Raw genomic sequence first — 17641 nt, 5'->3', positions numbered from 1 at the left:
ACTTCAACCAAGAATCGTGTCTTAATAAATCCAACGCTTTAAGTCCTCCGAAAGAGGACTGAAAATTCAAGTTGGCTATCAGCTCAAAGGGTTAGGAGCATAGAATAAAAGCTTTCATGTCCTCAAGGCCTTGAAAGACTGCAAATGAAATGATCTCTACATACAGAATCTCTGAAGGTCGCTGTGGGCTGTCTGCGCCACTCTCTCTCCCACAAACATTCAAGAACCTGGACTATTCTCTTCAACTGGAAGGCTCAGAGTATTTACCTTTCCTAACTATTCATTTCCATCAAAGTCAATGAATTGACCAAAATCGAAGACAAAAGATCTTATTTAACTTTTACAGTGCAAGGAATATATAACGTGGATGAAGTGTCAAGGAAAGAGTTATGTTCTAAATATTCCAGGTGACTTCAACTCCAAAGCATTTCTCTTGAGCACCTCTCCCTCCCCTCCATTCACTCTCCTTTCCATCAGCTTAGAGACACTTGAGATTAATTACTGAAATAGGAGCTATGCTTCAATAATAAAAGCAGAAAGAAGGAGTCCTGGCTAATGTTTATTTTCAAACAAAATTAAAATTCCTCCTTGGACAAGAGGCACAGGAGGACTCAAACTGATCAGAGGAGCTCTCCCATTTCTGGGTGGAGCCCTGGAGCCTTGCTGTCCCTTTGTACAATGCCGTTTTTGAGCTTACCCAAGAGGAAGAAGCCCTCTTCACACCAGTAGCATTCATTCTGGTCGCAGTTGCCACAGTTGGTATCACATGCTTTGCATTCAGATTCTTCCCTGTAGGTCTTCTCAGGACAGGTTTTATAACACTGGTGTTTGAACCTGGGGGGAGAAGATGGAGTTTCTTCCATGAGCTGTGTTGACATATTTCTCTTTACCACCATAATTTATTCTCCTTGTATGTATCTACACATCATTTCTTTTGAAGTTATAGATAGTCTTTTTTTAAAAAAATTAATTAATTAAATAAATAATTAATTAATTTTTGGCTGCATTGAGTCTTCGTTTCTGCCCGTGGGCTTTCTCTAGTTGCGGCGAGCGGGGGCCACTCTTCATCGCGGTGCGCGGACCCCTCACTGTAGCGGCCTCTCTGGTTGCGGAGCACAGGCTCCGGACGCGCAGGCTCAGTAGTTGTGGCTCACGGGCCCAGTTGCTCCGCGGCATGTGGGATCTTCCCGGACCGGGGCACAAATCCACGTCCCCCGCATCAGCAGGTGGACCCTCAACCACTGCGCCACCAGGGAAGCCCGAGACATACCATCTTTGATTTGTAGATTTTTAACAGAGAACTTTGGGGGTGATGGTTATCTGCATTTCACTTAACCTAGTGGTCTGTGTCTCTCATTACTCATGGGAGGATTAAGAACTAACGAAACGGACTTCCCTGGTGGTGCAGTGGTTAAGAATCCCCCTGCCAATGCAGGGGACACGGGTTTGAGCCCTGGTCCGGGAAGATCCCACATGCCGCGGAGCAACTAACACCATGTACCACAACTACTGAGCCTGCGCTCTAGAGCCCACGAGCCACAACTACTGAGCCTGCGTGCCACAACTACTGAGCCCGAGAGCTTAGAGCCCATGCTCCGCAACAAGAGAAGCCGCTGCTATGAGAAGCCCGCACACCGCATCGAAGAGTAGCCCCCACTCGCTGCAACTAGAGAAAGCCCGTGCGCAGCAACAAAGACCCAACGCAGCCAAAAATAAATAAATAAAAAATAATAATAATAAAAAAAAGAACTAACGAAACACCTGGCTTCATCCTGGACTGTCTGACTCCTTTTAAGGATGAGGTCTCCGTGCAGACATTTGGAAACAGCTTGCTTGGGGTCAGGTATGTTATTAAAATCTGTCCATAAACAGCAAGGTCTGAATCTTGGTAACCCATGGCAAGATTCCTAGACACCAGTGTCAGGCTGGGTGACTTCCAGGACCAAGAAGGAGAGGACCTCCTTTCAAGGCAAGAAAACAGCTGCACTCTTATTGCTAAATGCAAGAATTGTTCATTAATAGCCTGACAGGGGAGAGTTGCTTCAGGCTGCAGGGTCTCTCTGCTTTAACCACTGGATTTAGGATTAAGTCAGTAATGCTTAAACTGCAGAAAGAGTTAGTGCCGTGAAAAAAAACCAAAAACACCAGACTTACATGTAATACCCCATAGCGCACGATGTGCAGGTTCCTGGATCATCTGGAAAAGAATTATAATAATAAAAAATAATCATCGTCAAGAGTTCACCATTTGAAAAACCAAGCTTTGGAAAAGTTGTGGCTTGAGACAAATACTTGTGGGATAGTTTCGTGAAATATACTGTCAAGAAATGATATTTGAACAGATTGCACCATTTTTAATTAGTAACGAGATGTACGCTAGGATTTATCTTTCTCAAAGCTAGTAAAATAAGAGTTCTCATAAAAACTTGGCCCTGACTTTCAAGGAGGAATAGGCCCAAGCTACGGGGTCTTCAAATTGCTGATCAAGAATGACCTACGGGAAGAAACTCCTGGCCACTACCGAGGTAAAGGCGTCAAGCACGTCCACACACACATTTGGAAGGGGCTGCAAGCTTCCAACCACGCGTGGTGGGTTTTTCATGAGTTACCCCAAATGCCTGCCAATGTGAGGGAGTGTCGTTTGGGAAGCTCCTTTGAAATCTGGACAATTATTTTTTTCCAATACAGTATCCACTTTGTGTTCTGCACTTCACCACCCTCTTAAAGAAACAGTCCTGCTCTCATTAAATACAATGATTCAATGTGTCCCTGTTGGCTCAGAGAAGGACTCTTTCTTACAGCTTTCAGGGGATTTAATGAGACAGAAAGGACATTGAGAATCACTGACTCAGTCTATTTCCCTCCCTCCTGTCCCTCCCTGAAAGATGCCAACTCCCAGATCCAATTATTAAGACAATTCTGTGACTTCCTCTGGCCTGCAATTCTCGTGAGTAACAGGGTTACCTCCATTAAGTTCTTTCTGTGATCTAACCTATACTCCAGTTCTGCTCTTTTCATTCTAAAAGGAGACGGAAAACAATTGCTCCTTTGGAAACATTCCTCTGGGTATATGAGGATTTATGTCACCTTTAACTTTATTTAAACTAAATAAAATTATGTCCTTTGAACTTTGTGCCTTGTTTTCCTTCCTAATCTATTCTAGGCTTTACTCTTGTTTTCAAGAAGTCTGCCCCTTGGTGGTAGAGTCAGCCTCACCCACATCTTTTTGTTTGTTTGTTTGTTTGTTTTTTGTGGTGCGCGGGCCTCTCACTGTTGTGACCTCTCCCATTGCGGAGCACAGGCTCCAGACGTGCGGGCCCAGCCGCTCCGCGGCATGTGGGATCCTCCCGGACCGGGGCACGAACCCGTGTCCCCTGCATCGGCAGGCAGACTCTCAAACACTGCGCCACCAGGGAAGCCCCTCACCCGCATCTTTAGTCAGACTTTCATCTTGGGTCCTCCTCCTCGAGGTGCCGCAAGACGATACTACTGTGTCTCACACATACTACGACTAATGCATGTGCCAAAGTTATAGTGGAGAATTTCTAGAAGAGGTTCTGCCATGTAAGCAGGGATCCTTAGAACCTTCTGGAAATAGCCTAGTGATGATATAGGCTGGCCTGGGAACTGGGCTACCTGTTTCTAATTTGAAGTTTTAACCCTGGCTTACCTGTCTTGTGAACTCGCATAAGCGTCACGCTACTTTCTGGGTGCTGACTTCTGCAGGTTGGATAATACGGTTGCTAAGCTCCCCGAAAGTCTAAGATTCTGAAGCTGAGTCTTGGAGGAGTTGGCAAACTATGGCCCACTCGGGGACCAAATCCAGTCAGGCCCCTTTTGTTTGCATATTGTGTACGAATGCTTTCATGTTATAGCATCGGAGTGGTTGCAATAGAGTTAGAAAGTATTTACTATCTAGTATTTATTTACTTTACAGAAGATATGTGCCGGCCCTTGGCAGAAGCACTGTTGGCTCATGACTGTCGTGTTCGTGTCTGTTAGATAACGTAGGTGTAAATGTTATTATCTTAATAGCTGGTCCCAGAGTTCCTCTAAAGGAGAGAACTGTCTGTATTTAGGAAAATATCTTGCTAAGCTACTTGGGATAGAAGTTTAATCAGAAGGATTAAACAAGAGTCAAGACAACCAAGGAGATAGCCAGGCCCTTCTGCAGGAGGCCGTGGTTTGCTCATGGGAGGGAAATGGTTTTTATGTCTGGGTCAACGTGGTTTGCTATAGGGTGACTAGAGCAGGACAGTGAAATGAATCACAAACCAGGGAAACTAAATGGAATCAGGAATCTGAATTTAGAGGTGCCATGAGAAGGAAAACTCACTGGAATTCTTAGAATTCTTGGGGGAGGGCTTTATGCTTCTACAATCCATCGACTGGGGATCTGAATCCATCTTAAGGGCGTGCAAAGGTCCCGATGAACGCTAGTGGTTATACTGGGTAAGTTTTCTTCCTGCTCCTAGTCTGTGCTTGCAACTGCAGTCTTTTCAGTTCTGCTCCTAAATAAGTTGCTACTACTCGGCTTGCATTTGGGCAGCTTTCCTGTTCCCTGCCTGTCCCTGATGAACATATTTGACAGTTTTGCTAATTTGGCAAGGGCTAGGGAAATTCTAATCCTGTTCTCTAATGTTCTGACCATCCCTCCCATCTAGGAACTTAATGAGTTTGCTCTCTGCTCCCTTAAGCAGGTCAGTGATGAAAATGTGAAACAGAACCAAGCCTCAGAAATGTGCATACCAATGTAATCTCCAGTCCAGGGACTTTTCCAGCCCAGTTGCACAGTGAACTTGGTACCTTTACAACAATTTGCATAAATGAATAAGGCATAGAACGGGAACTCTGTCTTATAACAGCTCATGAATGCCCACTAGTCTTTCTCATTATTAACAGTTCTAAAGCATTAAGAGTTATTTAGAAACATTTTTCGACCGCAGAATATCCACAAGTCAAACATAAGCTAAATGGATTTAGCTTGACCACTGAGAGGCAGCTGCTGTGGGATTAAGGAAAGGTAACAATTCCAAACCTAGAAATTGACTCTAAGTCAAGTTGGCGTTTGGTTGGTAAGGAGGGCTTAAGGAGGAAGGTGAATTTTCCTGACTTCTAATATGTGTGTGTGTGTGTGTTGCAGTGAGGAGTGAAGGGGTGGTGTTTGAAGAGTGTAAACAAGCTAGAATTGTTAACTGTCTTGGAAGCTTTACCCCAAACAGGGTATTTAAATAGCTCTGGTTATTTGATCTTGTCAAACTTTGAGCTGAGAGAGCATATTTTGAGGAGGGATGGGGCAAGTTCAGACAGAATTCAGAGAGAGACTTCCACTTTTAGAAAAAAAGCCTTCAGAAGCAGCCACTGGCTTTCAGCTGCTCACATCCCAGCTAAGGAGAATGTGCGAGCAGATGGCTTGCCAAGATGGGGATACAGCCTTCATTTCTTGAGAAAATTTGTTTTATTGTCTCATTTTTATGGGGTGGGGTGAGTAGGACTACAGCATCCACTCTGTCTGGACAGAGCTACGTGATTCTCTGCGTCACCTTTCCACTGTTGCCTTGGAGACCAGCAGGGCTGGAACTCACCACAAATGCACTGTCCCCATGGAGACATTGACTCCTGCTGTCAGTGTCACCTTCAGTGGTCACCTTACGTTCTCTGACATTTTATTTTGTTCTCAGTAATACCTGTAGCCTTCACCGTTGAATAGGGGTGGATTAGGACCACGTTAGGAGTTCTGTACATCTTACTTACAAACTATATTGGAAAAGGGATATTTTAAACTTGAGATGGAACTGAACATTTAAAAATGTCCAGAGAAAAAAATTTATTTTTATGGTTTACATAAACTTTGAGTCGCGTAATTAAAAATACATACAATCTAAAATGACTCTAATTTGCTTTCTCTAAATTTTTGTTTCTTATTGTATGTTTCTTTTTCGTTTGAGGGAGACAGAAGAAACTCGGTGTCTCAAGACTAGCCTTTTATCGTATAGTATCTAGATATGCCAGAATTAGCCAGGGTTTAGATATATTGTTTAGGCAGAATTGCGTCTCTGTAAAACTGTGGGGAAAAGTTAATGTCAAGGTGCTCCTAACTTGCCTTGGGCTATTTCTCTCAAAATACATTTTTAGGCTTCTATGACTTTGTCCATACCCCGTGCTAGCCAGGCTTCCCTCTACTACTGCCTATTGAAACCTATCTGTCCCATGTCCCATTACTGCAAAGACCTACTAGGTTACTGCCTAGAATGCTAGACTAATGGGCATGTTAAACTTGCAGTCTTGGGAGGCTCCTAAGCTCTCACCTACCTCAGTCTCTTCTCAGCTGTCCTAGACTCATTAGGGTCCTTCTACCTTGGCCTCTTAGGCCACATCTGTGCCATAAAACAGCACCCACTTCATTGTAATTCAGCATACCTTAGAGGCTTGCTTTTCTCAGGTGATCTCGACTTTTTGGCTCAGTCACCTTTACAGGTCCAATCACCTATACCCTAGGCTTGACCAAACTTGGGGCTTTACTTGCCTTCCCAGTGCCTCCCACACTCAGGCAAAGCATTAGACCAAACTGATGCTCCAGCCATACTTTATAGGTTTCTAGCCCCCATAACTCTCCGAGCTCCATAATACTGCCAATCAAAAGCAGTCGTCCCCATAGTTTTTTGAAATATGGTTTAAAAAAAATTAGCAGGTGCCTGCAATGCATATATGTGTGTGTGTAAATTATTTATATGTATTGCTGCATGAGTATTTTACATACATGAAAAAGGCACGCTAGGGCTTCCCTGGTGGCGCAGTGGTTAAGAATCCACCTGCCAATGCAGGGGACATGGGTTTGAGCCCTGTTCTGGAAAGATCCCACATGCCACGGAGCAACTAAGCCCTTGCTCCACAACTACTGAGCCTGCTCTCTAGAGCCCGCGAGCCACAACTACTGAGCCCATGTGCCACAACTACTGAAGCCCACGCACCTAGAGCCCGTGCTCCACAACAAGAGAAGCCACCGCAATGAGAAGCCTGCGCACTGCAATAAAGAGTAGCCCCCGCTAACCCCAACTAGAGAAAGCCCATGCACAGCAATGAAGACCTAACGCAGCCCCCACCCCGCAAAAAAAAGGCATGCTAAAATAGAACGTTTAAGAGAATAACCTAAAAATAATTTTGAATACAAGTTTTATATTTTTCTGCAGCCCAATGGATTGTCTTGCACACTTCTCTTTGAAGACCACTGACTCAGGCCACACCTAACCAAAAGCCACATCTGAGCTAATGAATTCATATGTTAAACTTCCAAGAATATGTCTTACGTTTGGTTCCTTAAAGTTATAATTGAAAGGAGTGACTCTCTGATGGGTTCACTCATATGCATATATTTATATATAAGGACTCCCTGCACTTGGCTTCTGGCCCTTATTTACAGACAGATTATATAATTCTAATCAGCTTGTTCACCTAGCACTTTTGGGGTGGAGGAAAAGTTGAAAATATAGACATGAATGAACGTGTTTGAATGATAGGGCTAGATTCTACTTTCTCCACCTTTCCACCACCCACTATAGCTTTAGTACGTAAATTTATTCCCAGAACAAACTTTCTAGATGAAAATAACCAATACTTACATCCCTGCAAAAGACAGCCTAAAAGTTCATCTATTGGGAATAGGTTAAAAAAAATCTGGTACATTTGTACAAGATGGGCTAGTACACAGCCATTAAAATTTTGTTCCTCAGGAGTGTTTAAAGATATGAAAATATTTTCAACATAGGCTAGGGAAGAAAGGATGATAATCTGTATCTAGATACATGTGTAACCTATCTGTCTATCTATCTGTATAGACACAACTTTATCAAAAATCAGAAGAAAAAGCTAAAATGTTAATAGTAGTTATGTGTGATTTATTTTCATTTATGTGTCTGTGTATGTTTCCATATTTTCCTAATAAATGTGTGTTATGGAATTAATTAGAATCAAAAATGCTATTAAGGGAAGAAAGAAAGTGCTCAGGTTACGAGTTCTAGGGGTCATTTGGGCCGCGTGTTCGGAAACACTCTCCTCCCACGGATCTCCCCCAAGGGAGCTGGCCTTTTGGTTCTGCTCTTCATTTTCTGTCCCTTTCCTGCCTACTTCTGTTTTCTCATCTTTCCATTTTGTTTCTCAGCATTCCCTAATTCTACATCACTGGGACAAGACTGCCGTTCTTCCATGGGGTGTGGTTAAAACAGTGGCAGATGTTTGTATAAACTCCTTTTAAAAAATTCACTTTTAATACGAATTGTTTTTCTGATAGGATTCTGTAAAGGAGGCAGATGACTAGGAAATGGGGTTGCTCTTGGCTCTGCCTCTGACTCCCTAAGTGGGCTAGGGCTGTCACTTGGGCCAACCATTCTTAAACCACCCTTTATGAGCACCTGCAGCCTTGTTGGAGCAGCAGCAGAATGTCCACCCCCTACTGAGATGCACTACTGCTCCCTTTGAGGAGAGAGACAGCATTACAAGCAGCCAGTACTTAAATTGTTTAGGGAGATAATTAAGCACATTGTCAATAATGCATATTATCCCAGAGTAAATGTGTACTTAGTTACTGCACAGTGCTGTACAAATTTGTAGGCGAGTCATGGAAATTCTTCAATCTACCCAAGGAAAATGAACTGGGTTAAGAGATTTATATGCCCAAAGAATGCAACTAATTATAAGCCTAGCACTAGAAAGTACATAATCCAAACCTGCTTTGCACTTAAAATTGCTTCAAATAGGGAACACTCAAATATGAAATGGACCCTCTGACAGCTTTGCCAAAGCAGAAGATTTTTCTGGAAGGTTCAGTGGTGCTGGGATACAAAGTATTTGGTTAGGGGGACTGTTGATGGTTTTCAGTCATTTTGTCCTCAATAGTGTCCAAGGACAATGAATAAATATTTGAATTGGCAGTAATGCTAATAGTGCAGCTGACAGTGGGGCACAACACACTGGAGGGACACAGTAGTAGAAGAGACATGAATAAATAATCTAAATCATTGGCTACAAATGTTGGCTAAAGAAGGCTCAGTCCTCTGTTCGACTTTAGTCTTTACCAAGTCTCCTGATTCCAACAATGGAATAGCATAATAGGCAAGCTGCTTATGGATTTCCATCCTCCTCTAACTCAACTAGCTGGTAGAAGTGATGGCTGAATATACACAGCTGAGTTCCTGTGAGGATTGCTCACTACAGCTGTATGTTCATTGACTTATTCATTCGTTCTGGAGCTTACATTTTAGGGAGAAAACAGACAATAAAAGAAAAAGCAGTTGATTATTAGAATGTAAATATCAATCTTCAATGAATGTATGAACATGGCTGGTTCATACATTCATGGAAGTCTAAAATGCAGACTCTATGAAGACAGTGTGTTTTATTTTTCTGTACCTTAATACTAACAGTATTGCCTGGCACATAGCAGATGCTCCAGAAATAGGCATTGAATGAAGAAGGAAGACATAAATAAGTACACACATTCAGATAAAGTGTTAGAAGTGATGAGACTAGAGTGGAGAAGGGAAGTGTTAGATTGGCTAGTTGGGAGAGAGCCTTTCAAGAATTGACACTTGAATAGAGATTGGAATGGTAACAAGGAGTTAGTCATGTGAAGTTCTGAGGGCAGAGTGTTCCAGACAGAGGCTAAGAAAGCTTGATCTGTTCAGGGAACGTCAAGAAGGTCAGTGGGGCTAAAGGGAATAAGGAGAAAGGGAGAGAGTCAGGATATGAGGCCAGGTTCAAGGGCAGGATCAGATCAAATATGGTCTTCTAGGCCAAGGTAAGAGTTTTGCATTCTAATCTAAGAGTAATAGGAAGCCATGAGAAGCTGTATTAGAAAATAACTCATTTTACTGTAAACATCGTTACCTTTATTAAATCATGCAAAACCACGATTCCATGTAACATGTTTGAGAAACACCCTTTTAAGGAATATACTAGAGGGAAAATGATTAGAGATAAACTAAGACTGTGGCTGCAGTCATGAAGGAAAATAGATTTCGGGACTTCTCTGGTGGTCCAGTGGTTAGGACTCCGCACTTCCACTGCAGGGGGCATGAGTTTGATCCCTGGTGGGGGAATTAAGATCCTGCTTGCTGTGCAGTGTGGCCAAAAGCATCAGATTTGAGAGAAATTAAAAAGATAGAAGAATAGATGATAAAATGTGAGAGGTAGGGAGGCAGGATGATTCCCTGACTCTGGCTTGAGCACCTGGGTGGATGGAAAAGGAGGAGAACTTGGCAGTGAAATGACTTAGGAGCAATAAACACATACTTAATGGAAAGCAGTCCATACACTGCTTTTTGTATTGTAAGGAGTAGATGCAGAAAAGAAAGGCAATCTTTGCTCTCAAGGAGTTTGCAATCTGGTAAGGGGACAGCAATTAGCAAAGCTAATTAAAGAAGACATCATGATGTGGCAAAATGTAAAATAGATGAAAAAACCTTTAATCTAGAGCATTGCAGAAATATTTGTTTAGGGCCAGAGAGAAACCCAGTTATGATTCTTCTCTCTTCGCCCTTAATTAGGCTTTTATCTCTCTTTTTAAATGGAGAAATTCAGAGCATTCTTATTATAGTTAGGGTTGCCAGATAAAATACAAGACTGAAATGGGAACCCAAGGACTACAGTTTCAGTGTAAGGATGAATTAAAAATAAACTTGCCAGGAGAAGAGGACAGAAAAAAAATCATCCTGGTCTTAGCCTTGGATAGATTAAAATATCAACAGCAAACCTCCTCTGAGAATTTGTAACCACCCACTGGATCTTACATAGAGTTTTTAATCAGAATTCATTTTATCTATGTGTTCTAAAACACCTCAAAAGGCAAACTCAATTTAAGCTAGTTCCAGGTAGGTAGTATCCATGGGCAATTGGAAGAAGCAAATGCAAATCCTCTCTAGAGAAAGGTAATCTTAACCCAGATCTCAAACTATTATCACATTCAAGGAGAATGGTCACAGTTTAAAAACATAAACCATAAGGAAATCAGGTGCTCTGAGTGAAAGTCAGCAGAAATAACAGACAGCAGAATCAGACCCACAGAGACTACAGATCTTGAAATTATCTGACATGGAATATAAAAATAACAAATATTTAATATTTTTAAAGAAATAAAAGAGCACCTTGAACACAGAAAAGTAACCAAACAGTTTGAAAAGAACCAAATATAACCTCTATAAGTGAGAGACAGAGACAAAAAAATTTGAATTTAAAACTCAATAGATAGGTTAAGCAGATAAGGCATAAGAGGAAGAAAACTAGTAAACTCAAAGATAGATACAAAGACTGAAAATTCAGTCCAGAGAGACAAAAAGAGAGAAAACAGGAAAGAGTGATGAGAGATAATGGAGGTTGAAACAATGAGGTCTAACATATATCAAAGTTCCAAAAAGAGATAATATTGGGTTGGCCAAAAAATTCATTCAGGTTTTTCCGTAGGATGTTATGGAAAAACCTGAAAGAAGTTTTTGGCCAACCGAACAGAATGGGAAAGAGACAGTATTCAAAGATAATAGAATACCTGGGAATTTTACAGAATTGTTAAAAGATACTAAGAATTAGTCCCAAGAAATAGCATAAACATATAATTATGTTTTTAATCTGCAAGAAGACCCGTCATACTAAAATTGCAGAATAACCAAGAAAACGAACAGCTCTTAGACTGTGAAGAAAAATAAAGAGACTTAGTAAAGAAGAAGAAAGAAAATACTTTGAGAAGAGGATATGAAAACTTGGTGGATGAGAGCATCAGTCATTTCAGAAAGACACTAAAACAGTGGCAGAAGGTTCTTTGAAATTTTGATGAAAGACTTGGACTCATAACATATAAGATCCAGAAGGGAACTTAAGCTCAAGGCCCAGCTTATACGTCCTAAGAGTATGAAGCATTTTTGTTCATTTCTTTTGAGTCCTCTAGTTCTTCCAAAAGCATGAGTCTTTTTTTCTGAGCTTCCAGTTAAATTTTTATTGATGCTGCCACTCTTATTCAGTTGGGATATTGTGAATTATTAATGACCTGCTGTAGTCAGGGAATATATCTTACTTATCTCTGCAACCCTAGAGCTTAGCGATATGCCCAGCATTAATTCATTCCTTCTACAAATATATTTTGAGTTCTACTATATGCTAGGGCTACAATGATGACTGATTCCCGTACAATATGGAGCTCAGCGTCTAGGGGGCAATGCAGCAAGTAAAAAGGTATTGTAATGAGTGCTGTGTGATCAGTGTTACTAACGGAATTGTGAATGATTTACGAAGAAGAAAATAGGGTTTATATTGGGGGGTGTTCCCTGAGGAAGTGACAGCTTAGATGAGACCTGAAAAATGAGTTTGAGGGAGGGAGGGAGAAGGAGAGAGAGAGAAAGAAAGGACGGACCTTTTTATGTGGAAAGGCCTGGAGGTAGAAAGAGTTAAATATATGGAAATAATTCCTTAAGTAAAAGGGCTCATGAGATTCTCCTTGAAGAAACTGTAGAGGGAGTGGCAAACTCTTGTTAGAATACAGCATAGATGCCCTCGCCTTAAAAACATACAGGTTTTTAAATAAAAGAATGCAAAAAGTACAAAAGTGGATTGCAAAGAATTTGAGGTAGAGTGAAGAGTAGACGTTAGGGCTCGAGGAAGCAGGAAAAGACAGGAGAGAGAAGACAGAAGAGACCAGTGGCTGGATTATGAAGAAGTTTTACATCACACTCAGGGATACAGACTTTACCCAGAGCCGTGGGAAATCATTTTAAATTCATTGGCAGTTGTCACAACCAGGTTTAAATTTTAGAAAGTCATTTTTGCAGTATAGAGACTGGATTTTGAGAGTGAAAGAGTAGAATTAGGGAGACCAGTTAGAAGACTATTGCAGCATCCAAGTGAACTGTGTTCGTGACCTGAACTAAAGTATAGTCATGGATGTGGGTCGAAGTGGGCAGAGTGAAAAATGTTTAGGAAGTAGAAATGGCTGGGTGACTGGATTGAATTATGTCCCCCCAAACAATTTATTCAAGTCCTAACCCTTGGTGCCCGTGAATGGGACCTTACTTGGAAATAACGAAGTTAAGATGAGGTCCTACTCGATTAGGGTGGGCCCTAAACCCAATGACTGATGTCCATATAAGAAGGCACATGAAGACAGACACACAGACACAGAAGGAAGATGGTTATGAGGCCACTGAGGCAGAGATTAGAGTCATGAAGGTATAAGCCAAGGAAGGCAAGGATGGCTAGCAACGACCCGAAGCAAGGGAGGTGAGGAACGAGCCTCCCTCAGAGCCGCCAGAAGTGAGCCACTTGTGCTGATGCCTTGATTTGGGACTTCTGGCTTCCAGCACTGTGAGAAATACACATTTCTGTTGTTTCAAGCCAGCTCAATTTGCGGTTCTTTGTCACAGCAGCCCTCGGAAACTAATGCAGTGATACACTGAGTGTTTAGGGTCCACGGTTTTTCTCTGTGTCTCTGCCTTGCTCTTTAAAATATTGGAAAGATAGCTCCAGTCCTTCTGTCTAGTTCGCCTACTTCTTTTTAAGGGGAAGAGGAATGCTCTGTCCTGTGTGATTGGTGAGTTTGGGAGAAGGGCTGCAGCATGCTTGAGATGGGAAATTTCATAAAGGCAGGAGGAGTGTTAGGATGCTCATTTTTTTTGTAGCTCTAATACACATTCTCCACTTTAGCCTTATAAGCAATCAAGTTGATATTTTTATCTTTTTTCCGCATGACACCCCTGCCAAAACTTAATGCTCACTTGTTTCTGAACTGTGGAGCGAGGTATTCCTAGCAAAGCCCAGAGAGAGGGAGAAATAATGGTTTCTAGGAATTTTGGCTTGAGCAGCTGAGTGGTACTGTATTTGCAGACATACACTGAGGAGTGGCGGTTGTTGAGGACACAGGTGGGAGGTGACAGCATGTAGAAGGTGCTTGATATATTGGCTGAACTGAAGGTGGTCCAAGCCCCTCGTTTTAAGGATGAGTAAACTGAGCACCAAGTCTTGTCCAAGATCATAGAGAACAAATGCAGATTTGGAAACTTCTGTTTCTGTGAATTCCAAGTGATTTTTCTATTTTCTCCACTCCACCTCTCTTTAAGATTACACATCCTTGCTTAAAAATATTCCCACACTCATTCTAAAAGACCAGAATATGCAGGCTTACTATGCTATTTAAGACCACTGATCCCTGACTTCCCTGGTGGCACAGTGGTTAAGAATCCACCTGCCAGTGCAGGGGACATGGGTTCGATTCCTGGCCTGGGAAGATCCCACATGCTGCGGAGCAACTAAGCCCGTGTGCCCCAACTACTGAGCCTGCACACCTAGAGCCCGTGCTCCACAGCAAGAGAAGCCACTGCAATGAGAAACCCACGCAACGCAACAAATAGTAGCCTCTGCTCGCAGCAACTAGAGAAAGTCCGCGTGCAACACGGAAGACCCAATGCAGCCAAACATAAATAAATAAAATAAATAAATTTATATATGTATATAAAAGACCACTGATCCCTCTACCAGTTAGCAAAAGCCCACATCACATTGTCAGCTAAAGAATGTCTGTCCAGGCCATAGCCTTGGGACACTTCATCTGGACTTTGCACCAACAGTTTACCCAAATCATTTAAGTCAGAGCCCTCCGCCCCGTACAGAAGGGCTCCCCGGGATATTTCATCATTGCAGTTTTCATTTCAAGACTTTGCTTGGAATCGCCAGTCAGGATACTCTGCCAAAGTTAAACTGCCTGGAGCAAAACAGAGCCATCCTTTGGATCCTGTTTTTAAATTTAATTTTTTATTTTTGGCTGCATTGGGTCTTCGTTGCTGTGCACAGGCTTTCTCTAGTTGCAGCGAGCAGGGGCTGCTCTTCGTTGCGGTGTGCGGGCTCTAGGAGCATGGGCTTCAGTAGTTGTGGCTCACAGGCTCTAGAGCACAGGCTCAGTAGTTGTGGCACACGGGCTTAGTTGCTCCGTGGCATGTGGGATCTTCTCCGACCAGGGCTCGAACTCGTGTTCCCTGCGTTGGCAGGCGGATTCTTAACCACTGTGCCACCAGGGAGGCCCAGTCCTTTGGATTCTGCAGTAAGTGTCTGGGGCTGCAGGAGCCAAGCTGGGGAGGCAGAGGGACTGGGCATGCAGTCCCACCAAAACCCTATGCTTTAGGAGTTTGAAAATCCTTTCCTTTCATTTCTTGCCTATGCTGAGGTACATTTCACAACCTCAGCATCCAGGGAAGCTCTCCAGCTAAATACATCGTTAGAAAAAAGGGAAAACCAGGACAACATACGTTGATCTCCCTTTGCTGCCTAAACAGAAACAAACTGCTGAAAAACAAAATTTATTCTCTAACAGACATATTTTCTGGTCATTACTTTTTGCCCAAATTGCTCACCTGTGTAAGCAAACTAGAACTTGTATAAACAAGTCCTGTTATCTGGAAGCATTCTGTGTGATAGGCTCTTGAAGAAAAAAAAAGAGCCTCTTACATTTTTTTTTTTTTTTTGCGGTACGCGGACCTCTCACTGTTGTGGGAGTGTAAGAGGCTTGGGCTTCCCTGGTGGCGCAGTGGTTGAGAGTCCGCCTGCCGATGCAGGGGGCACGGGGTCGTGCCCCGGTCCGGGAAGATTCCACATGCCGTGGAGCGGCTGGGCCCGTGAGCCATGGTCGCTGAGCCTGCGCGTCCGGAGCCTGTGCCCCGCAACGGGAGAGACTACAACAGTGAGAGGCCCGCGTACCGCAAAAAACAAACAAACAAAACCCTACGTTTTACGGTGTTTCTTCAATAGAATGGAGTTCACAGGAGGTACACTTGAAACTATAGCTCTGACTAAGAACTATACAAATCCACAGACATGATCCCCTGCAACCGGTGATACTGCAGCAACTCTTGTCAGCGTGAGCTTTTCCAATAACACTCTGCATGTTATTTAGAATAAGAAGGGAATTAGTTCTCAGGTGCAGAGGAACACAGTACCTGGAGCTGAGCATGTGCATGTGTACGTGTGTGGGGTGGGCTAGGCGAGAAGAAGGGAGAGACCCTCTGAGCACATTCTCCAAAAGTGGTAGTTTTTCAAGATTTCTTAAATGTACTAGACTGAGGTGAGGATTATAGGAATTAGGAAAAAGCTGAAAAAATGTTAGAAGCAGCACTGTGAGCACAACGTTGATTTATCTAGAGAAGGGAGTGGAAGATGAGAAACGTTTCTATGTTATTTGCTCCTCCACCTATTAATGAAGGGCACGTGTCCTGGTCTCCAGCGTATAGTTAGTCTCTCCGCCCCCCCGTCACATGTTAGAACGCTGCTGTGTCTATGGTGTGAGAGTAGGGGCTCCCCGAGCGAGTGCACGTGTGCGTGTGTGTGTGTGCACGTGCGTGTGTGAATGCACCCACAAGCACGTATGCAGGTTTTGTGAGGATGGACAATGAATTACTAAACAAAAAGGTAATACTCTTCAAATTTCCGAGAGCCCTTTCTCCTTGTAGCCATCCCCAAAGAGAACAAAGATTAATAAACAAATCGTAGCTGTTTTGGTGCTGCAGTAAATAAAGTGAAAAGTTGACCGTAAAAGAGAACTCAGGCTGTGGCAATACTTAATCTAAACAGTTCATGGGGAAATGAGCCCATTATCATAATGAAAAATAAAAGCTTAGCACCTGCCAGCGAGGCAAGCCACCCCTGAGACATGATGGCTTGTGGGGCCGTGCAGGGCTGGAGGTGCTGTGCTGTAGAGCCTACAATGGCCTTAACACAGGGGCTTTGTGATGACACAGAAGAGATTCCATGGAACAGCTAAATGCCCAGTCCCTACAAAGCCAAACTCTTCTTCCTAATGAATCTCATGTGACGGCTGTAACAGCATTCCAGTGGCACTTAGGTCTGAAAACAAGAGGGATTTCACAGTGTAATTAAGTCTACACAATAACACATAAAGTAGAAAGCAGACTGACAATTATCTGTCAGATTTGAGGAGCGCTTGGCCTCACTATGAAGTGTCTTCGATTGGTTATCTCGTATGATTCTTTGGGATAATTGCTGGCTCTGTCTTCATTTCATGTTTTATGGGCCTGATTGTTCTGTGAAAGCTCTTCTGTTTTCTTTCTCCATGGCATGGGAACACCCCAGGACTAGTTTGCAGGGTTCACTTAGAAAAGAGCTCCATTTTATAAGGCAGACCCTCTTGCAGTCAGCTGAGATTCCTCTTTCAGACACCACAGAGATTCTGTCTCCAAGGCCATTGTTCTTCCAGCCATTTCCCAGCCCTCCAGGGGCCTTCATTCATATCGGCAGGTGATAAGCTATGTTCAAGTCACGGGTAATCATAGTAATTCGGCATTTTTCCTTATTAGCACCTCTGAATGGAGAAACTGCATGGAAACTGCTCATCTGTGCTGTCTCTTTTCTCTAGGCTTAGAGCTTTTATGCTCCAGATGGGCTATGTCGTTAGTCCAAAGGGATTAAACGAAAGCACATGTACCAGTCTTTCTAATGGTCACAAATTACATGGATGAGATGCTCAGCGTTTCTTTCTTCACTTTGAGAGAAGCCACCGACCTGGTAGGAGAGCCATTGTTATTTTCATTCCTGGTTCTTGAGACACTATTGAATGAGACACTGTCAAATGATGGACGCACACGTGGGCGCCTGAGTGCAT

General features: G+C 42.9%; 1 protein-coding gene across 2 annotated transcripts in view; it reads right to left on the bottom strand.

Annotated features, from left to right (window-relative positions):
* Positions 1-17641, bottom strand: part of PCSK5 (proprotein convertase subtilisin/kexin type 5) — a 445528-nt gene that overhangs the window by 44468 nt on the left and 383419 nt on the right. For both annotated transcript variants that reach the window (XM_049710824.1, XM_033440255.2), the window contains exons 25-26: positions 2155-2197; positions 698-834 (exon numbers count right to left, since the gene is read on the bottom strand). In XM_049710824.1, coding sequence (XP_049566781.1) covers positions 698-834; positions 2155-2197 — 180 coding nt within the window. The remainder of the gene's footprint in view (positions 1-697; positions 835-2154; positions 2198-17641) is intronic.

This window comes from Orcinus orca, chromosome 6 (genome assembly GCF_937001465.1).
Source record: "Orcinus orca chromosome 6, mOrcOrc1.1, whole genome shotgun sequence".
Classification (NCBI taxonomy): Eukaryota; Metazoa; Chordata; class Mammalia; order Artiodactyla; family Delphinidae; genus Orcinus; species Orcinus orca.
Note: the sequence above shows the minus strand (reverse complement) of the source record. Positions and strands in the feature narration are given on the sequence as shown.